The following is a 17,428-nucleotide window of genomic DNA, read 5'->3' as shown; positions in this document are numbered from 1 at the left end:
AAACAACAAAGTAGGGAGTAGGACAAATAGGTGCAAACTTCAACGGGCCAAATTTAAAGCTGATGTAAAGAAAACTTTCTTAACAATTGGTTAGGAAGGAATTAGTCGAAAGTAGAATGGGCTGCCTTGTCTTACTGGAAGTCTTAAGCAAAGGATACTTGGGTTTAGTAGACAAAGGTTTAGTGTAGACAGGCCCTTTTTGAAGTACAGATAGGAATAAAAGTCTTCTGACTTCCTTTCTGGCTCTGACATTCTGAGATTCTGGAAAGTGGCTATATCTCGCAGAGGAGTTGAGAAGATGTAGTTAAGAGTAGCTTTAAAAGAAACACAGGATACAGAAACCAGAGGGGTCCTCAGAAATCATCTAATCCAGATATTTCTTTTTGTGCCTTTTTAATGCCATGGACTCATTGGGCAGTTTAGGGAAGCCTATGGATGCCTTCTCAGAATAATGTTTTTAAAAGCACAAAACTTATTATTTTGAAATAGTTGTCAACATACATAGATATATATAATCTGTCTATTACTATGTTGTAGCCCATGAATTTAAAAATATATATTTATATGTATATATACATATACATATATTTTAATTCATGAACCATAAGATAGTAACTTCTGATCTATACCAAATTCCCTTCTTTACAGATGAGAAAATGTTGACCCCAAAGGGGGTCCCAATATTTTGGGGACCACCTTTTAGATCTCTTAACATTGTATGGAGGACAGAAGAACAGGTGGGCAGTCCATAATTTCCCAAAATAATCACTTATTTAATTTTTTAAGCCTGCTTTAATCAAATAAGTGGTTTTAAAACCAACAGTAAATCAATATTTTTAAATACTATATATATGTACATACATATACACACATGTATTCATGTGTTTATTGTATATGTTGTATATATTTTGTATATGTGTATATGTATATATTATGTGTATGTATGTATTGTAAATACTACATATATGCACATACATATACATATATGTATATATGCATGGGCTAGTCCCTAGATTTTACTGCAGTCTTCAAGGGTCTCCTAAGGCATTAAGAGTTTAAATGACTTGCCCAGAGTTACATGGTTGGCTTATGTCAGATACAAGCCTTGAACCTAGGACTTTCTGACTTTGAGGCTAGTTCTCTATCCACTATACCTCACTGTCTCTTATGCATAATACTTCATTCCATTCATTTTCTATAAACATCAAAATCTTCTAATATTAAGTCCATTTTAATAAATACATTATCTGAATATGAACATTTAAACTCTTCTGGAATATCATCAAACACAAGTTCTAATGAGATATTAGTTCTCATTAGAGAACTAATGAGATAATTCTAAAAATATGTTTTCAGAAAAGTCCTCAAAATAATTCTCAAAAAATGCGAAGAGAAAAGAAGAAAAAAAACAAAAATAGAGTATTTCTAAAAACAAAAATCATATCTTGTATTTTGAAAAGGAAATTTCATGACCAGAAAAATTGAAAACACTATTTTCAGTAAGTGACTATATTTCTATGGACCTGGAAGCTCCCCTAAAATTTAATACGAAGACAATGAGACCAATTGTCTGCTTTATTTGCTTAGAATGTCAGTGGGAATTGTGGTACCTCATCAGTCAATGTTCATCTCGGTCTGTCCCTTCTTGAAAGGACAGTTGTAGCCTCTCTAGCCCGGATGGCTAACGCCTTTTGCCTTTGGTAGGGAAGTCAAGCAACAGGAAGAAGAGCCAGAAATAGATGTGTGGGAGCTTCTGAAAAATGCCAATCCCAATGAATATGAGAAGATCGCCTTTCAGTATGGCATCACTGATCTGAGAGGCATGCTCAAGCGACTGAAGCGCATGAGGAGGGTTGAGAAGAAAAGCGCAGGTAGGTAGAAAGTGGAATCTTTTTTTTTTTTTAATTTAATCTTGTTTGGATTTTTTTTTTTTTTTTTTGGTTAAAATTAAAAGATTAAGTCAAGTAGCCTGATGCAGTGAAATGTGGAGCTGATGGAGATTAAGGGAGAGGAGGTAATTAACACTTAAAGTGATCATTATCTCCTGAGGATATCCTATGATTTTCCAGGTACTATGGGTACCATTCTTGTCCTGCTGATGCAGAGCTTTCTAATTATGCTTTAAGAGGAAGATCATACAAATAGCATTCATATATATTTTTTCCAGCGTGTTTTAATGAAAAGAGCCCTGGCTTTGGAGTCTAAAGCCCCAGGTTCTAATCTTACTTCTGATGTTTACTACCTGTGTGATCCTGGGGAAATCATTTAATCTCTTAGGATCCTAATTTTCCAATTTGGAAAATGAGAAGATTGGATCAGATGATCTTAGTTCCCTTCCAACCTGAACTCTATGATCTGGTTTACAAATGAAGTTCAGACAATTATTTGCCTAGGATCACACAGCTAAAAAGTGTCAGAGATAAGAGATTAGAAGCTAGGTTTTTCTGTACTATTTACCATGCTGATAGAATTCATCTCCATGGGAGACTCCATAAAATGATGTTGATTGGATAGAAAGTGAAAAATCTTGCTAATCGTTTTAGTAAGGATTATGATTATACTGAAAAAACAAAACAAAATAATGGTTCCTCTAATTTTAGCCTGGGAGGTTCCAACGAATTTTCAAAGCAACAACTCAAAGTCATTGAAAAGACAGTTTCTTTCCTTACTTTTCCTTTTTTTTAAAAAAAAAAAAGATATATATATATATATATGTACACACACACACACACACACACACATATATTTCCTTTTTCAAGCTTCGGAGATTTTTTAAACTGTGTCTATATTGCATACACAAATAGACATGGAATCTAAAATTGTGTTTTATGGTTTGACAATTGAATATGGAAGATACAAAAATAAATTCTTCTCTAGTGAGCCTATTTGTAGGCATCCTCATTATATATATTTTTTCTTTTTCTAATAATCCTTCTTCCTATTTGTAGGCATTCTCATTATATAGTTAGTGAATCTATCTGTTTTTTCTTTTTAAATTCTTGGTTCTTTATTTTTTTTATTTTTCTAATAATCCTTCCTATTTGTAGGTATTCTCATTACATAGTTAACGAATCTTATCTATTTTTCCTATTTAAATTCTTGGTCCTCTTATTTTTTTTTCTTTTTCTAATAATCCTTCTTCCTATTTGTAGGCATTCTCATTATATAGTAAATGAATCTATCTATTTTTTTCTATTTAAATTCTTGGTCCTCTTACTTTTTTTTCTTTTTCTAATAATCCTTCCTATTTGTAGGCATTCTCATTATATAGTTAGTGAATCTATCTATTTTTCCTATTTAAATTCTGGTCCTCTTACTTTTTTTTTTCTTTTTCTAATAATCCTTCTTCCTATTTGTAGGCATTCTTATTATATAGTTAGTGAATCTATTTTTCCTATTTAAATTCTTGGTCCTTTTACTTTTTTTTTTCTTTTTCTAAAAATGTTTCTTCTTCCTTTTCCTTCCAGCTTTTTCAAAAATTCTTGATCCTGCCTATCAGGTAGACAAAGGTGGTAAGGTCAGATTTGTGGTGGAGTTGGCGGATCCAAAGTTAGAAGTGAAATGGTATAAAAATGGACAAGAAATACGGCCCAGTACAAAGTAAGTGTTGAATTAATGCATGCTGATGAGATCCTAGATTTAGAGCTGGGAGTAGGCCTGGGGGGTACCTCTGAGGCCATTTTGCAGATGAGGAAACTGAGGTGAAGAAGTTTGAAGTTCCTTGCTTAAAATCACCCAAGTAATGTGAGAAAGCTATCATCTGAACTCTGGTTTTTGCTTATAAATAAAACAATAAATTGATCTTACACTGCTTCATGTTTTGGCGAACAGGTATCATTTGTTGTGATATCTGTTGCCAAAAGGTATGGATGAAAAAATGAAAACTTCACCCCAGAATTTCAACACATTTGGAATTTATATAGGGCGGCAAAACATGGAGGATTCACTGTAGTTCTCACTCTTCAGTCTCCTTCTCCACAACGTTAGAATCTACTTCCAACAGTCTGATTCTTAAATTAATGCACTTATGCATGTTATATAAACATAGGCAGGTGATATAATGGGCTGACCTAGAAGTCAGCAGGCCCTGGGTTCCAGACCTGCCTCTGACACGGCTTCTGTGACTCTGGACAAGCTGTCCAACCTCACAATGCTCTTAAGTGGTCCTTTGACACTCTCAGTAATAAAGAAAATCAGTAGGGAGACAGAATTCCCATGACAGGTGTTCCCTAAGCCAGTAGAATTTCCTGTGTATATCCAACTCTCAAAGCAAAGAACAAAATAAGGAATATATGAGATAAAAAGGGGGATAAGGTAAAATCATAAAAATCAGAGGAATTCATGTTCCCAAAACAGGAATTCTGGGCTTAAGGTTGGGAAGACCTGTCTATGAGGTATACTAGCTTTGTGAAGATGGGCCAAAAAACCGTGGCTGAGCCTCCACCTTTAAAACTTGTTAGTCAGTCAAGAAACATTTATTAAGTGCCTACTATGTGCCAGGCACGAGGCTCAGAACTGGCACTGCAAATACAAAAAGAAAGCCCTGGAGAAGCTTACAATCTAATGAGGGAATAAAACAAGGAAACTAAAGGTGGGCATGGGAGAAGGAAGATTCTGGGCAGAAGGGCATGATAGGAAAGTCCAGAGGATAAAGAAAGCCCTGTGGAAATAAAAAGAAGGCTAATCTGGATGCTTCTGTACATAGAGCTCTCCCTCACCATGAGAAGCAGCAGCTGCAGATTAGTGATGGGGAGGGCCAGGGCTGAAAAAACTTCCTGTCAATGATGGCATTTCCTGGGTGAAATGTTCATCATCCTTGAACATTATACAAAATCCATGCTAGAAATGAAAAGCCAAAAGAAGAGGTCAAATTTCAGTGTTCAAAGTTGGTGAATTTAAGAAGCTCACACTGACCAACTTATTTTTCAAATTATCATTTTGAGTCAGAACCAAAAAAAATCAATTTCACTAACATGAGTTTTCCTATTTAAAAACAGATACATCTTTGAGCACAAAGGATGCCAGAGAATCATGTTTATCAATAACTGCCAGATGACAGATGATTCAGAGTATTATGTGACAGCTGGAGATGAGAAATGTTCCACAGAACTCTTTGTAAGAGGTAAAATTACTTAAATCACACTTATTTTTTTTTTCCTGTTTGAAAGCAGCTGCTTCTCTCTCTGCTTGGGTTAACGACCTGAGAATTCCTCTTTCAAGTTACTATTTTGCCTTATCGTATCCTGGAAGCACTGTGACTAACTTTAGAAGCCAGGATTTTAAAGATTATATAGGCTGCAAGAAAGACCACCAGTGCCAGTGTGAGGAATGGACTCAGATATCCTCTAGGTCTTTCCTTCCTAAAAAGTGTTTGGTGACCCTCTGATCTGCTTGAACAGCTGTTTTCTCATGTCTTTCTTGCATTTCTTCATTTTCAGCAACTGCTTCCATGCTATCCTCCCCGCTTTTCATTGTTATTCCCTGCTCTCATTCACAGCCCAAATCCAGGAGTTCAGGAATATTTCTGGAGAATGATTAGGTACAGAAGAGGAACTAAATCTCTTCATATTCCAACAGGAAGTTTATATAAATTAGTTTGGCAACTAAAACTTTACTTCAGTGAGGAGCCTGGAGTTTTGAAAACAAGCTATTTGATCTTTGTAGAAAAAAATACTCAAGAGAGCAGCGATTGTTATTAAAATAGGATAAAATAAACCCTTGGATTCCCAAAGTAAACATAGCCTCATCTCTAAGAACTGTTTGTGTTGGTTGTTACTTCTATTCCTACTTGGGGCTGGATCCAGTATATCAGGTCACTCTAGTCTAAAAGAGATTGACCACCACTACTGAGCAAATGTCCACTGCCTTTGGTTCTCAGTCACTGAGCTAGGTTTAAAAAAATATCAAAACTTTTTTACTGTGACGTCAGGATATGGACCATATGAGGCAGTGTGGTACTGTGAGCTGATAACTCAATTCGGAGTTAAGGCTTTCTGACCCTAGACAAGTCCCGTAATCTCTCACAGCTCTAGGATATTCTCTAAAACTAAGTTGCAGGGAAAGTTCTGACTTGCATTTGATAAAGGGAATTTCTCACTGGAAGATTCCTCCATCAATTAAATTACAGATTATATTAAATCATCCCTATCCCTGCACATGTCCATACCTGTCCAAAGGAGTAGCCCCACAAGAGATGGTGCTGGGGGTAAGAGCAGGGTTCGTGTACCCTACAGGAGAGTTAGCATCTTCCCACTGTGTGGCTGGTTAAAAGCAGAAGATGCAAGTCTAGGACCAGAGCTCTTGGGTGACTGGTTCATTTGTCTCTCACGCTAGAGCCCCCAATAATGGTGACCAAACAACTGGAGGATACCAAGGCCTACTGTGGGGAAAGAGTAGAACTGGAATGCGAGGTGTCTGAGGATGATGCCAATGTAAAATGGTAAGCAACCTTTCTTCCACCTGTGAGCTCTGTCAATTTTTAAATGGACAAAAATTGGAAGGTTTTGGCTCTCATTTCTTGGGAAATTTCCTCACATCTTTATTTTCACTAATTTTTAGTTTCCTTTTTCATCCTGTATTTTTTTATTTATCTTTTATTTATTTAAAAATGTGATTCTGAGAAAAGTCCCTAAGTTTTATCAGACAATCTGAAAAGAAAAAGCTGAAAAAAAAAGCTCTCCAGCCCTGAACCAAAGTAAGATGTCTTGATACTTCCCATCCTGGGTCTTATTTACTAACGTGTCTCATTAAAATGGTGATGAAGATTTGGGAAATTTAACTTCTGGGACCAACTTTAATCTGAGTATGCCATGTCTATGTTGATTGGCAAAAAAACAAAAATTGCCAAAAACACTTTTTTTGAAGTTATACATGGGCAAGCATTTTAAATGTATTTCTATGTTAGTCATGTTGTGAAAGAAACATCAGAACAAAAGGGAAAAGTCACAAGAAAGAAAAAACAAACTACAAAAAAAGTGAAAATAGTAGATTCTGATCCACATTTACTCTCATAGTCCTTTCGCTGGGTGTGGATGGCATTTTCCATCCCAAGTCTACTGGAAGTGTTTTGGATCACTAAATTGCTGAGAAGAGCTAAATCTAGCATAGTTCATCATCCCACAATGTTCCTGTTAGTGTACAATGTTCTCCTGATTCTGCTTATTTCATTCCAGCATTAGTTAATATTCATCTTTCCAGGCTTACTGGAAATTAGCCTGCTTATTATGTAAGTAGTGGGTCTGCACCCCAAAGAAATCACAAAAGAGGGAAAATGTACAAAATTATTTGTAGCAGCTCTTTTTTTGTTGTGACAGGAATTGAAAATTGAGTAGATACCCATCAATTGGGAAATGGATAAATATGAAGGCAATGGAATATTATTGTTCTCTAAGAAACAATAAGCAAACTAGTTTCAAAAAAGCCTGGAGACCCTTATATAAACTGATGCTGAGTGAAGTGAGCAGAACCAAGAAAATATTTTACACAATAATAGCAAGATTATGTGATAGACTTGGCTCTTCTCAGCAATGTTATGATCCAAGACAATTCCAGTAGACTTGGGATAGAAAATTCCATTTGAATCCAGAGAGAGAATTATGAAGACTGAATGAGGATGAAAGCATACTATTTTTACCTTTTTTCTTTTTCTTTTTTATAGTTTTTCCCTTTTGTTCTATTTTTTTCTTTTACAAAATGGCTACTGTGGAAATGTGTTTAAATGATTGTACATGTATAATCTATATCAGATTGCCTGCTCTCTTGAGGAGAAGAACACTAAAGGGGGAAGAGAGAAAACAATCTGGAACTCCAAATTTGACAAAAATGAATAATGAAAACAAAAAAATTTTTTTAATTAATTAATTAAGTTTTTTGTAGTTTTTTTATTAAAGTTTTTTACTTTCAAAACATGCATTAGATATTATTCAATATTCACCCTTGAAAAACCCTGGTGTTCCAAATTTTTTTCTCCATCCCTTTTTTCCCACCCTTTCCTCTAGACAGCTAGTAATCCAATATATGCTAAACATGTGCATTTTTTAATTTTAATTTTACTTTTTTTTTGGCAAGGCATTTGGGGTTAAGTGACTTGCTGAGGGTTACACATCTTTCTTTAGCAGAAACACTGGCTGTGAAAATGTGCTTCCAGAAGCAGTTTTGTAAAATGAAGTTATCATTGGTCTTGGTAGAGATAGAAATAGTTTCTTCCATATTTATGTTGACATTTTCAGAATTGAATCTGAAACTAAGGTGTTTTGTTCTAAGTAACACAAATGGTATAATAGGAATCCACTAGAATAGATGCCTTCTGGCCTGGAGCCAGAGCTTTATTTACAGGGTTCTTATCATTGTATTTTTTGAAAATGTGGTGAATGTAATTTTTAATAGTATTTTTCAAGGGCCATATGAAATAAGACATCATTTATGAGGGACCCAGATTCAGGGAATAGAATACCTCTGCACTAGTCTGATTGCTAGTGGGTCACTGATAAGCCAGGGAATATCCAGAGGGAGACAAAATCTTGCCATGTCAGTGTTTTTTTTTTTTTTTTTTTTTTTTGAGGGAATTAAGAGTGTTTAGACTGAAGAATCACAGAATCTGAGAATCATAAGGGACCTCAGTGGCCATCTAGTCCAATCCAAACACCAAAGATTTCACTGGAAGACCTACCTTTTTCTGGGCAATCTCTTCTTTTTGGGGACAGCTATGCTGAGCCAAGACTTCCCTGATGTTAAGCCTAAATGACCTTTTTTTCCCAACTCCCAGCCAGAATAAGGGGGAGCACACTATAGCTATCTCAAAGTGTTTGAAGAGCTATCATGGGAAAAAGAGATTGGATTTGTTTGGATTGGTCACGGAGGGTGGAATCAGGAGCACAGGGCTTAAGCTTCAAAGTGTAGAATTTGGGCTTGATTTCAAGAAGAGTTTCCTCATACAAATTTGCCTTAGAAAAAAGATTTCCTCCACAAATATTTGTGGCAGCCCTTTTTGTAGTGGCTAAAAACTGGAAACTGAATGGATGTCCATCAGTTGGAGAATGGCTGAATAAATTGTGGTATATGAATATTATGGAATATTATTGTTCGGTAAGAAATGACCAACAAGATGATTTCAGAAAGGCCTGGAGAGACTGACAGGAACTGATGCTGAGTGAAATGAGCAGGACCAAGAGATCCTTATATACCTCAACAACAATACAATATGATGATCAATTCTGATGGACCTGGCCATCCTCAGCAATGAGATGAACCAAATCAGTTCCAATGGAGCAGTAATGAACTGAACCAGCTACACTCAGCGAAAGAACTCTGGGAGATGACTAAGAACCATTACATTGAATTCCCAATCCCTATATTTTTGCCTGCCTGCACTTTGGATTTCCTTCACAGGCTAATTGTACAATATTTCAGAGTCCGATTCTTTTTGTACAGCAAAATAATGGTTGGTCATGTATACTTATTGTATATCTAATTTATACTTTAATATATTTTTAAAAAAAAGAAAAAGGATTTCCTCATTGGGAATTTTATATACACATATACATATATCAATGAAATCACAGACAAAAAACAAAAAACAGAAAAATAAGATCCAACTCTAAGTTTTGCCAAATGATTTATATAAATTACCTCATCTGATGTTCCTAAAAAAACCCTATGATGTAGCTGTTACATAGAACATTATCCCTGTTGCACAGATGAGGAAACCAAAACTCAGAAAAGTTAAATGATTTACTTATGGTCAGATTTGAACGCAGGTTTTTCCTGATTTGAAGTCTAGCACTCTTTCTACTACCCTTCGGTACCCCTCCCCCTTAGTACCTGATTTTGATTTTATCTTATGGAATAAAGGAGCCACCAGAACATTTCTAGTTCTCCATTCATGATGTGGAAATTGTTTTCATTTGTCATCAAGGTTTAAGAATGGTGAGGAGATTGTCATGGGTCCAAAATCTAGATACTGGGTCAAAGTGGAAGGGAAGAAGCACATCTTGATCATAGAAGGAGCCACCAAGGCGGACAGCGCGGAGTACTCTGTCATGACAACTGGGGGACAGTCTTCTGCCAAACTGAGTGTGGATTGTAAGTCTTCCTCACCTGCATCTCCAATAGTGATTGTTTCTTAAGTTTGTCGCTATTGATTACAGGAAATTAACAACAAATTTAACAAAAATTCCTGTAAATTAACAAAATGTCCTGTACCATTTTTTTTTTTTTGTGCAGCATAGTATTGTTAAAAAAAAAAAAAAAAAAAGTATGTTGGATTTGGAATCCAGAAGACTTGAGTTCAAATCCCAGCTTGCCTGCTAACCACCTGTGTGATTTTGGGGCACATCTTATACATCCCTGGACCTTAGGCTCCTCACCTGTAAAAGGAGAGGATTAAACCTGATGGCTTCAGAAGGGCCTCCAGTGGGAATCCAGGATCCTAAGAAGTCTTCCAACTCCTTGTGATCTGTTTCTGTTGCAGGAGGTTCTAGCCAAGTCTTTATTTCACATAGAACATTAAATCAAAGAGCAAACAGTAGAGACGGGTAGAAACTAGTGGTCAAGAATGGCTTTAAAAACTGAATGTCAGATTTCAACTTTACTTCAAATTTTATGTGCATATTTCCTTGCTTAAAGAAAAAAAAAAAATAGAACCTAACAATTATCATCCAAGCCCAGATAAATATCACTTCCACCCCTCCCACTCTATCAGTTGATGATTACAATCGGCACTTTCTCTGCATTTTTTGGCATCTCTGCTAAGTGGTATCACTGGACACCTGGAGTGAAGAAATGAGTTCAAATCCAGCCTCAGCTCCTTCCTAGCTGGGTGACTCTGGACAAGTCGCTTAACCCTATTTGCTCAGTTTCTTCAACTGTAAAGTGGAATTAATAATAGCACCTGCCTTTCAGGATTGGGGTGAGAATTAAATATGACAATAATTATAAAGTTTTTTTAGCACAGTCCTTGGCACATAGAAGGTGCTTAATAAATGTGAATTGTTATTATTTCTACTACTACTACTAATAATAACAATAATTTATAGTCTTAGGTGCCTACAATACTAAGAGATTAAGTAATGTGCTCAAGATCACAGAACCAGTCTGCATCAACCAGGTCTTCCTGATTCAAGGCCAATTTTCTATTCATGAAGCTATACTGCTATTCATTTTCCTTTTCCTTCACAATAAGCTGTAATTTTCCTGAACATAAAGACTGTTTCATTTTTTTATATTTGCATTCCAAACCCCTAGTCGCTGCTTGCATATAGTAAATATTTAATACATGGTTGTTAAATATAAACAATACTGAAGCACATAGGATCCCTGAGTTTCCATCCATCAATTACATGAGCATGCAATGCTCGATGAACATTCTGCCAAAATACAGATAGTGGGCCCAAATCCAAAGCTGAAAAAAATGGGACTCAGTTTGGAGTGAGCCCAGGTACATTGCATTCAGAGGGTCTGTACTGAGGATGCTCCAAGAGTTAATGTGTTCAATAGAATTACTGTTTTAAGAAAAAGTCACGGTTCACATCACAACATGATCAGGCCCAACTGATCATTAATATTACAAGATGACCCAATGATAACTGGCTGTGATGATGATCAATATGCAGAACTGAGAACGAGATGTAGGAGTCATGGTTATTTCTCCATCTCACAAAAGGACCACATCAGGAAAATCCCCTTGGTTTCCTCCTCTGTCTCTTAGCTCATATAACTTTATGTTTATTATTCTAATTACTTAAAAAAGATATACAATGCTGCCATTGTGCTTTTATAATACTTGTTTCAGTCATAGGCTTTTCTAATGTGTCCATGCAAACAGTAGGCATTGGGAGGTTGTAAAACCAGTCCACAGTTTCAGTCCTGCATTTTTCCATTTTATCCATTTCCTTAGTGAGACCCCTGAAGATATTGCAGCCCCTAACAGATATAACTGAGAAACTTGGAAAGGAAATCTGCTTGAAGTGTGAAATCTCTGAAAACATATCAGGAAAATGGACTAAGAACGGCCTACCTGTCCAAGAAGGTGAACGCTTAAAGGTCGCCCACAAAGGAAGGTAAGCTATCCAAGGCAAGCCTTCATTAACACTCTCTTCCCGGGCCTCACGGAAATGGATATGGGATTTGAACCCTGGTTCTCTGACTCCAAAAATGATGTTTTGTCCCATGCACCATGGCTGGGCGCTCAGAAGTGTTCCAGTGAGGTCCAAATTCTATCAAGACAAAGAGACTTTCATTCAAATGTATATCTCTTTCCCAAGGACCTGCCTAGATGTGTCCAAAGAGATTCATCTCTTACCTGGCTGAGAGGCTGATTTTTCAGCCATGTCAACAAATGGGAACATCTAATGAGTTGTTGCAGGGCTATAATCTGTATTGGCGAAGAAAACAAAGTCATGGATTATAAAGTATAGAAAATGTGTTATCAAGCTCTGTCAATTCTCTGGTTTCATTTTTGTTATTATGAAATAGCCATCTCTTGCTAATTATGAAATAACAGTGAAGGATAATGGATGAACAGGGAATTGGGTAGATTAGAAGTAATTGGAAGCCCATGGAAGGATATGGATAAGATGAAACCAGAGCAGGAGGAATGGGCAGGTTGGGATATCTGCCATATCAATGAAGTCACAGATCCATGGCCATAATATTCAAATATGAAATAATTAGACAACAAACTAAGGCCTGCACAACAGGGTGGCACATAATACAGAACTATGGCCGAGTGAGCATGGGCAGACAGAGAGAATAATCAAGGGCCATAATCCTGTTGCCTGTCTGAGCTGAGCTGGTCGATTAGACCATGACCAACTCTCCATGATACTTGGCTCCATGGGGAGTCTAATACCTGTATATCAGCCTGATTATCCTTCAAGCCCTAGCCCAGATATCACCTCCTCCATGAAGGCTTCACAGAACCCACTATCAAAAATTCTCTCCTTCCTCTGTCTTCTGTCTTCATGGAGCATTTTGTGCTTCTGCTATATCCTTATTACTTCTCATTCGATACAATAGTTAGCTTATAAACCCTTTTAGTGTATAAGTCCCAAGAGGACAATGACTTTTATCTTTATATTTTCTATCTTGATAAACATACAAGCCAATACCTAGCTCAGGGCCTTGTCTAAAGAAGGTATCTAATAAACAGTGACTAAATAGGAAGCTTATGTCAAAGCTGATAGTATGGAGCTCCTCTGTCTCATCGAGAATACAAATAAATGGTTGTTGAATGAGTGAATGTTTCTGTTTTCATAGAATCCACAAATTAGTGATAGCCAGTGCTCTCATTGAGGATGAAGGTGAATACGTATTTACACCTGATGCCTACAATATTCCGTTGACTGCCAAAGTTCACGTTATAGGTGAGTACATAAAGTGTGCTACTGCTGTCTCTAGAAGTGATTTTTATTTCTACTCTAGAATATAAAAGTGTGAAGACCAAGTTAGCACCCTGAATACCTTAGAATCAGCTGGAGTTAGGATAAGCAAAAGTCCTTGGTTTTTATTCTTGGTCTTTAGAGGTCGGATTGAATTGGATGGACACAGAATCTCCATGACTTCTCCTCTTTGTCTCCCGCCCAGAAGTGATCCTGGCCAGTCTTACTCCACCCCCTAGTCCCTCCTACAATTCTCTGTATACATCAATTATTGAGCCAGCACAGGATAGTGGGAAGGGCCATTTTCCAACATATGCTTATAGAGTATAATCCAATCGGTAATTAGCCTTAAGTGCTCAATTGTCTGACCTCAGTGCATTAACTCAAGAGTTTCAGCCCTTTACATAAAAGTGTTTTGTATTATGTGAAATTTAAAGGCAATATATATACATATACATACATATATATTTATATATACCTAGATAGATAGAGAGAGCGAGAGAGATAAATAGATGCATATCTACCTATAGATAAGTATATATAGAGATATATTTATAGGTAGATTAATAAATCTAGTCAGGCACAAAGAAATTGACAATGATAAACTTCAGATCTTCTATTCTTCCTTCTTCCATTCAAATGTGAGCCCCTTGAGAATGGGAATTATCTTATTTTTTCATGTTTCCTCAGTGCTTTACCCATAATAAGAACATATATAAATGCTCTATTCATTCATTCTTCCTCAATCCCCTAATTTAGTCACTAATCCCTCTCTATCCAAGTTCTTCTATGTTTGTTATATGCATTCTTTCCTTTCCATTCCTCTTGCTATCACTGTAACTGAATTTCTTGTTATCTCTTGCCTCAACTCTCACAATAGGCACCTGATTGTTTTCTGTACCTGTGCTCTTTTTCTCCCTCCAAATAAGTTTAAATATCACAGTAAGAGATATTAGATTAAACATCACTTGCCAGCTCATATTCCTTCAATAGCTCCCTATTGCTTTCCAAATTAAGTACAAGTTGATTAGACTCAATCAGTCCTATTCTACCATTCTAGCCTCATCTTTTATCACCTCCTTCACATACACTAAATACTAGTCTAGTTGGACTACTTGCCATTCCCTGACTACATCCCCATGTCTCTGTTCTGTCTCTTCAGTGTGGGATTATTTGGGGAGAGGGGAGTGAATCTGCTGCTTCCACCATTGAACCACCACCAACTCCCACGATAGACTCAACCTTAACCCTCCTGCAGTTAATATTCTCTGCCCTCCCTTTCTCCTTTGCCCTTCAAAATCTTTGTTGTGGTGTGTGATTCTGAACCAGAGAAACCTACATTCCAATTCTCGTCTTATTATTTATTATTTGTGTGACCTTTTTCAAGTCATTTTTGTTCCCCATAACTCAGTTTACTCATGAGTAAAATGAGGGGATTAGATTTGATGATCTCAAGATTCCTTCTGACTCTCCAGCTAGGATTCTATGTTCTTTGATCTCTTCTCACATTCATTGCAGTTCCTGGTACCCACCGAAGACAACACATGTCTGGGTATCCTTTTCAGGACTCTCTGCTTTTTTTCCTGCAATCTGATCCACAGAGCCAGGGGAGGAGCTGGCATTCTCTTTGCTCCCCATGGCTCAGCTCCCTCAGGGCTCCCATCTCCCAGTCTGTCAGGATTCTAAAAGGTCATTTATTTGAGGCAGAAAGCTCAAAATCATGAGAGGCAACAAGGTGTGCTCACTATCTGCTTCCTTATTTCTATCAGATTCTTTTCAGTCCAAAGATCATCTTCATGGCAGAGAAAACAGAAGCAAAATCAGAGTTGGGAATTCTGCCTTTTCTAAGTTGTTTTTTCTTCTTGTAGTTCAATGAAAAAGATGCTAGCCCCTGAGTGTCACTTCACCCTTAGCACTTACAACATGTATGACCTGGACCAACTCACTTCCCTTCCTCATGTGTACTAGCTAATCTTTGAGGTTCCTTGTGGTCTTAAGTCTATATGCTTGTTTGCAACAAGATGAACCCTTTTTTGTTCATCTTTTTCCCAAAAAAAGGCTTTTTTGAAAGTGCTTTTTTCCCCTTAATATTCAGTTGTCCCCAAGTCATTCTGAAGTCTAATATTCTTGTTATAATTGTTACAAGAAAGTGCCAAGCTTATATATTCATCCTCCATTACCTGCCCTCCTTCCATTTTTTTGTTTTTTGGCTTTTGGTTTTTTGCTGAGGCAATTGGGGTTAAGTGACTTGTCCAGGATCACACAGCTAGGACATGTTAAGTGTCTGAGGTCAAATTTGAACTCAGGTCCTCCTGACTTCAGGGCTTGTGCTCTATCCACTGCGCCACCTAGCTGCCCCCTCCTTCCATTTTTTTAAACATCTTTTTTACACCTCAGTTTGTTTAAGAGCTAATTGTGTGTGCATATCAGTCTCTTTGCCTTCCCTTTCTCATTGGAATTCTGTTTATGTCTTCAGAATTTCCTTCTTGATAACTTCCCATCTTGCCTGGACTAACATCCCCTGAATTTTGAACCATACAATCCTATCTAACCTTTATCTAAGTCCTTTAAATCCTACTCTCCCCAAACTTGGATGCTGATCAAGCTATGTCCAGCTTTCCTTCCAAGTCTTGTAAGATTGAACGGTTTTGTCTTCTTCAGCAACTTTGTAGTCAGAAGCGATTACAGAGTATCAAGAATAAAAGTATCTTGAAAGTAGCTCACTAATTTATTGGCTGCTTTTGTCTGGTACTAGAGACAGCACATCAGAAAAAGATGGAACAATTGAAGTGTCCCATCACACAGTATCACCCCTTCAATCCTGCTTTGTGATCTCTTTCCTAAACCCACGATGCTATTCTCATGATTTTGTAGCTTCTGTTTCTCCCTCCATTGGTATTCCCCAATCTGCTCTTCATCATTATCCATTACCTCTTTTGATTCCCATAGTGACACGAGACATATAAAATAGTTATTATGATCATCATTAATATCTTCATTTTACAGATAAGGAAACTAAGGTTTAGAGAAGTTAAAAAGTGGTAAAAATCATCAAGAGGTAGAGATGGATGTTGGGTTTAGGGCTACCAAGCCCTAATTGAGCGTTCTTTCAGGGACTATGTCTTACTTCCATCAGAAAGATGTCCTATTCACCTTTGTATTTCAAATGATACTTCACACAGTGTCTTGCATGCATTAGATAAATGGATGGATTGGGAGTTCATTGGTATGGGTGCTGGTACGCCTCACGGTGTATCCATCACAGTATCCCAGATCTAGAATTGGGGGCCATCAAGTCCAGCTCCCTCACTTCACAGAAGAGGACACTGAGACCCAGGGAGTTGAAGGGATGTGTTCAAGGTCACATAAATCACAAGTATCAGAGAGAGGATTTGAACCCAGTCCTCTCACTCTAGAAAGGATGATGTGATATTAATAATTACATCTGATATCCAGATCCTCCTAAGATCTACCTGGATGGTCTGGATGCTGACAACACTGTCACCGTCATTGCTGGAAGCAAACTTCGCCTTGAGATCCCAGTCAGTGGAGAGCCGGCCCCCAAGGTTATGTGGAGCAGGGCAGACAAGGTATATCCCATTTTTTACAAGCTAACCTTTTGTTAAGAGTTTCCCATGGAACGTCAATCCAACCAATGAAACTTCCCTGATAACTAATTACATTTAAATTAATTTCAATGAATAATAACCTGTCTTCGAATTTGTGCAGTCAATATTTGGTAGATGAATTCCTTCTGGGGAAGTAAAGGTAGCTCATGGAAGAGAAAAGCGATATGATTCTACTCAATGACATACTATTTTTTTTTAGTAATTGTGGTTTGAAAAATAGCTAAAGAAATTTTAGATTATGAATTAAAAATGGCCAAGATCAGTTAACAAGTATTTATCAAGTGCCAACTTCGCTCCTGAAATTTTAGTTGTCCATGGATTTCACATGGATTTTCTTTGCTCCTGCTTTCTCACTCTTTAGGTCATGATAAAGATTTGCCTTTTGGAGGAAAATTCATTCTGTCAAACTAAAGGTATTACGTC

The 17,428-nt window shown here is 37.0% G+C and overlaps 1 protein-coding gene across 1 annotated transcript in view; it reads left to right on the top strand.

Annotated features, from left to right (window-relative positions):
* The window catches only part of MYBPC1 (myosin binding protein C1), a 110,557-nt gene that overhangs the window by 60,790 nt on the left and 32,339 nt on the right, over nucleotides 1–17,428 (top strand). The window contains exons 7-14 of the mRNA XM_031940134.1: nucleotides 1,705–1,871; nucleotides 3,468–3,600; nucleotides 4,998–5,122; nucleotides 6,334–6,439; nucleotides 9,914–10,080; nucleotides 11,894–12,056; nucleotides 13,255–13,361; nucleotides 16,833–16,966. Of these exons, the coding sequence (XP_031795994.1) occupies nucleotides 1,705–1,871; nucleotides 3,468–3,600; nucleotides 4,998–5,122; nucleotides 6,334–6,439; nucleotides 9,914–10,080; nucleotides 11,894–12,056; nucleotides 13,255–13,361; nucleotides 16,833–16,966 (1,102 nt within the window). The remainder of the gene's footprint in view (nucleotides 1–1,704; nucleotides 1,872–3,467; nucleotides 3,601–4,997; nucleotides 5,123–6,333; nucleotides 6,440–9,913; nucleotides 10,081–11,893; nucleotides 12,057–13,254; nucleotides 13,362–16,832; nucleotides 16,967–17,428) is intronic.

This window comes from Sarcophilus harrisii, chromosome 5 (genome assembly GCF_902635505.1).
Source record: "Sarcophilus harrisii chromosome 5, mSarHar1.11, whole genome shotgun sequence".
Classification (NCBI taxonomy): Eukaryota; Metazoa; Chordata; class Mammalia; order Dasyuromorphia; family Dasyuridae; genus Sarcophilus; species Sarcophilus harrisii.
Note: the sequence above shows the minus strand (reverse complement) of the source record. Positions and strands in the feature narration are given on the sequence as shown.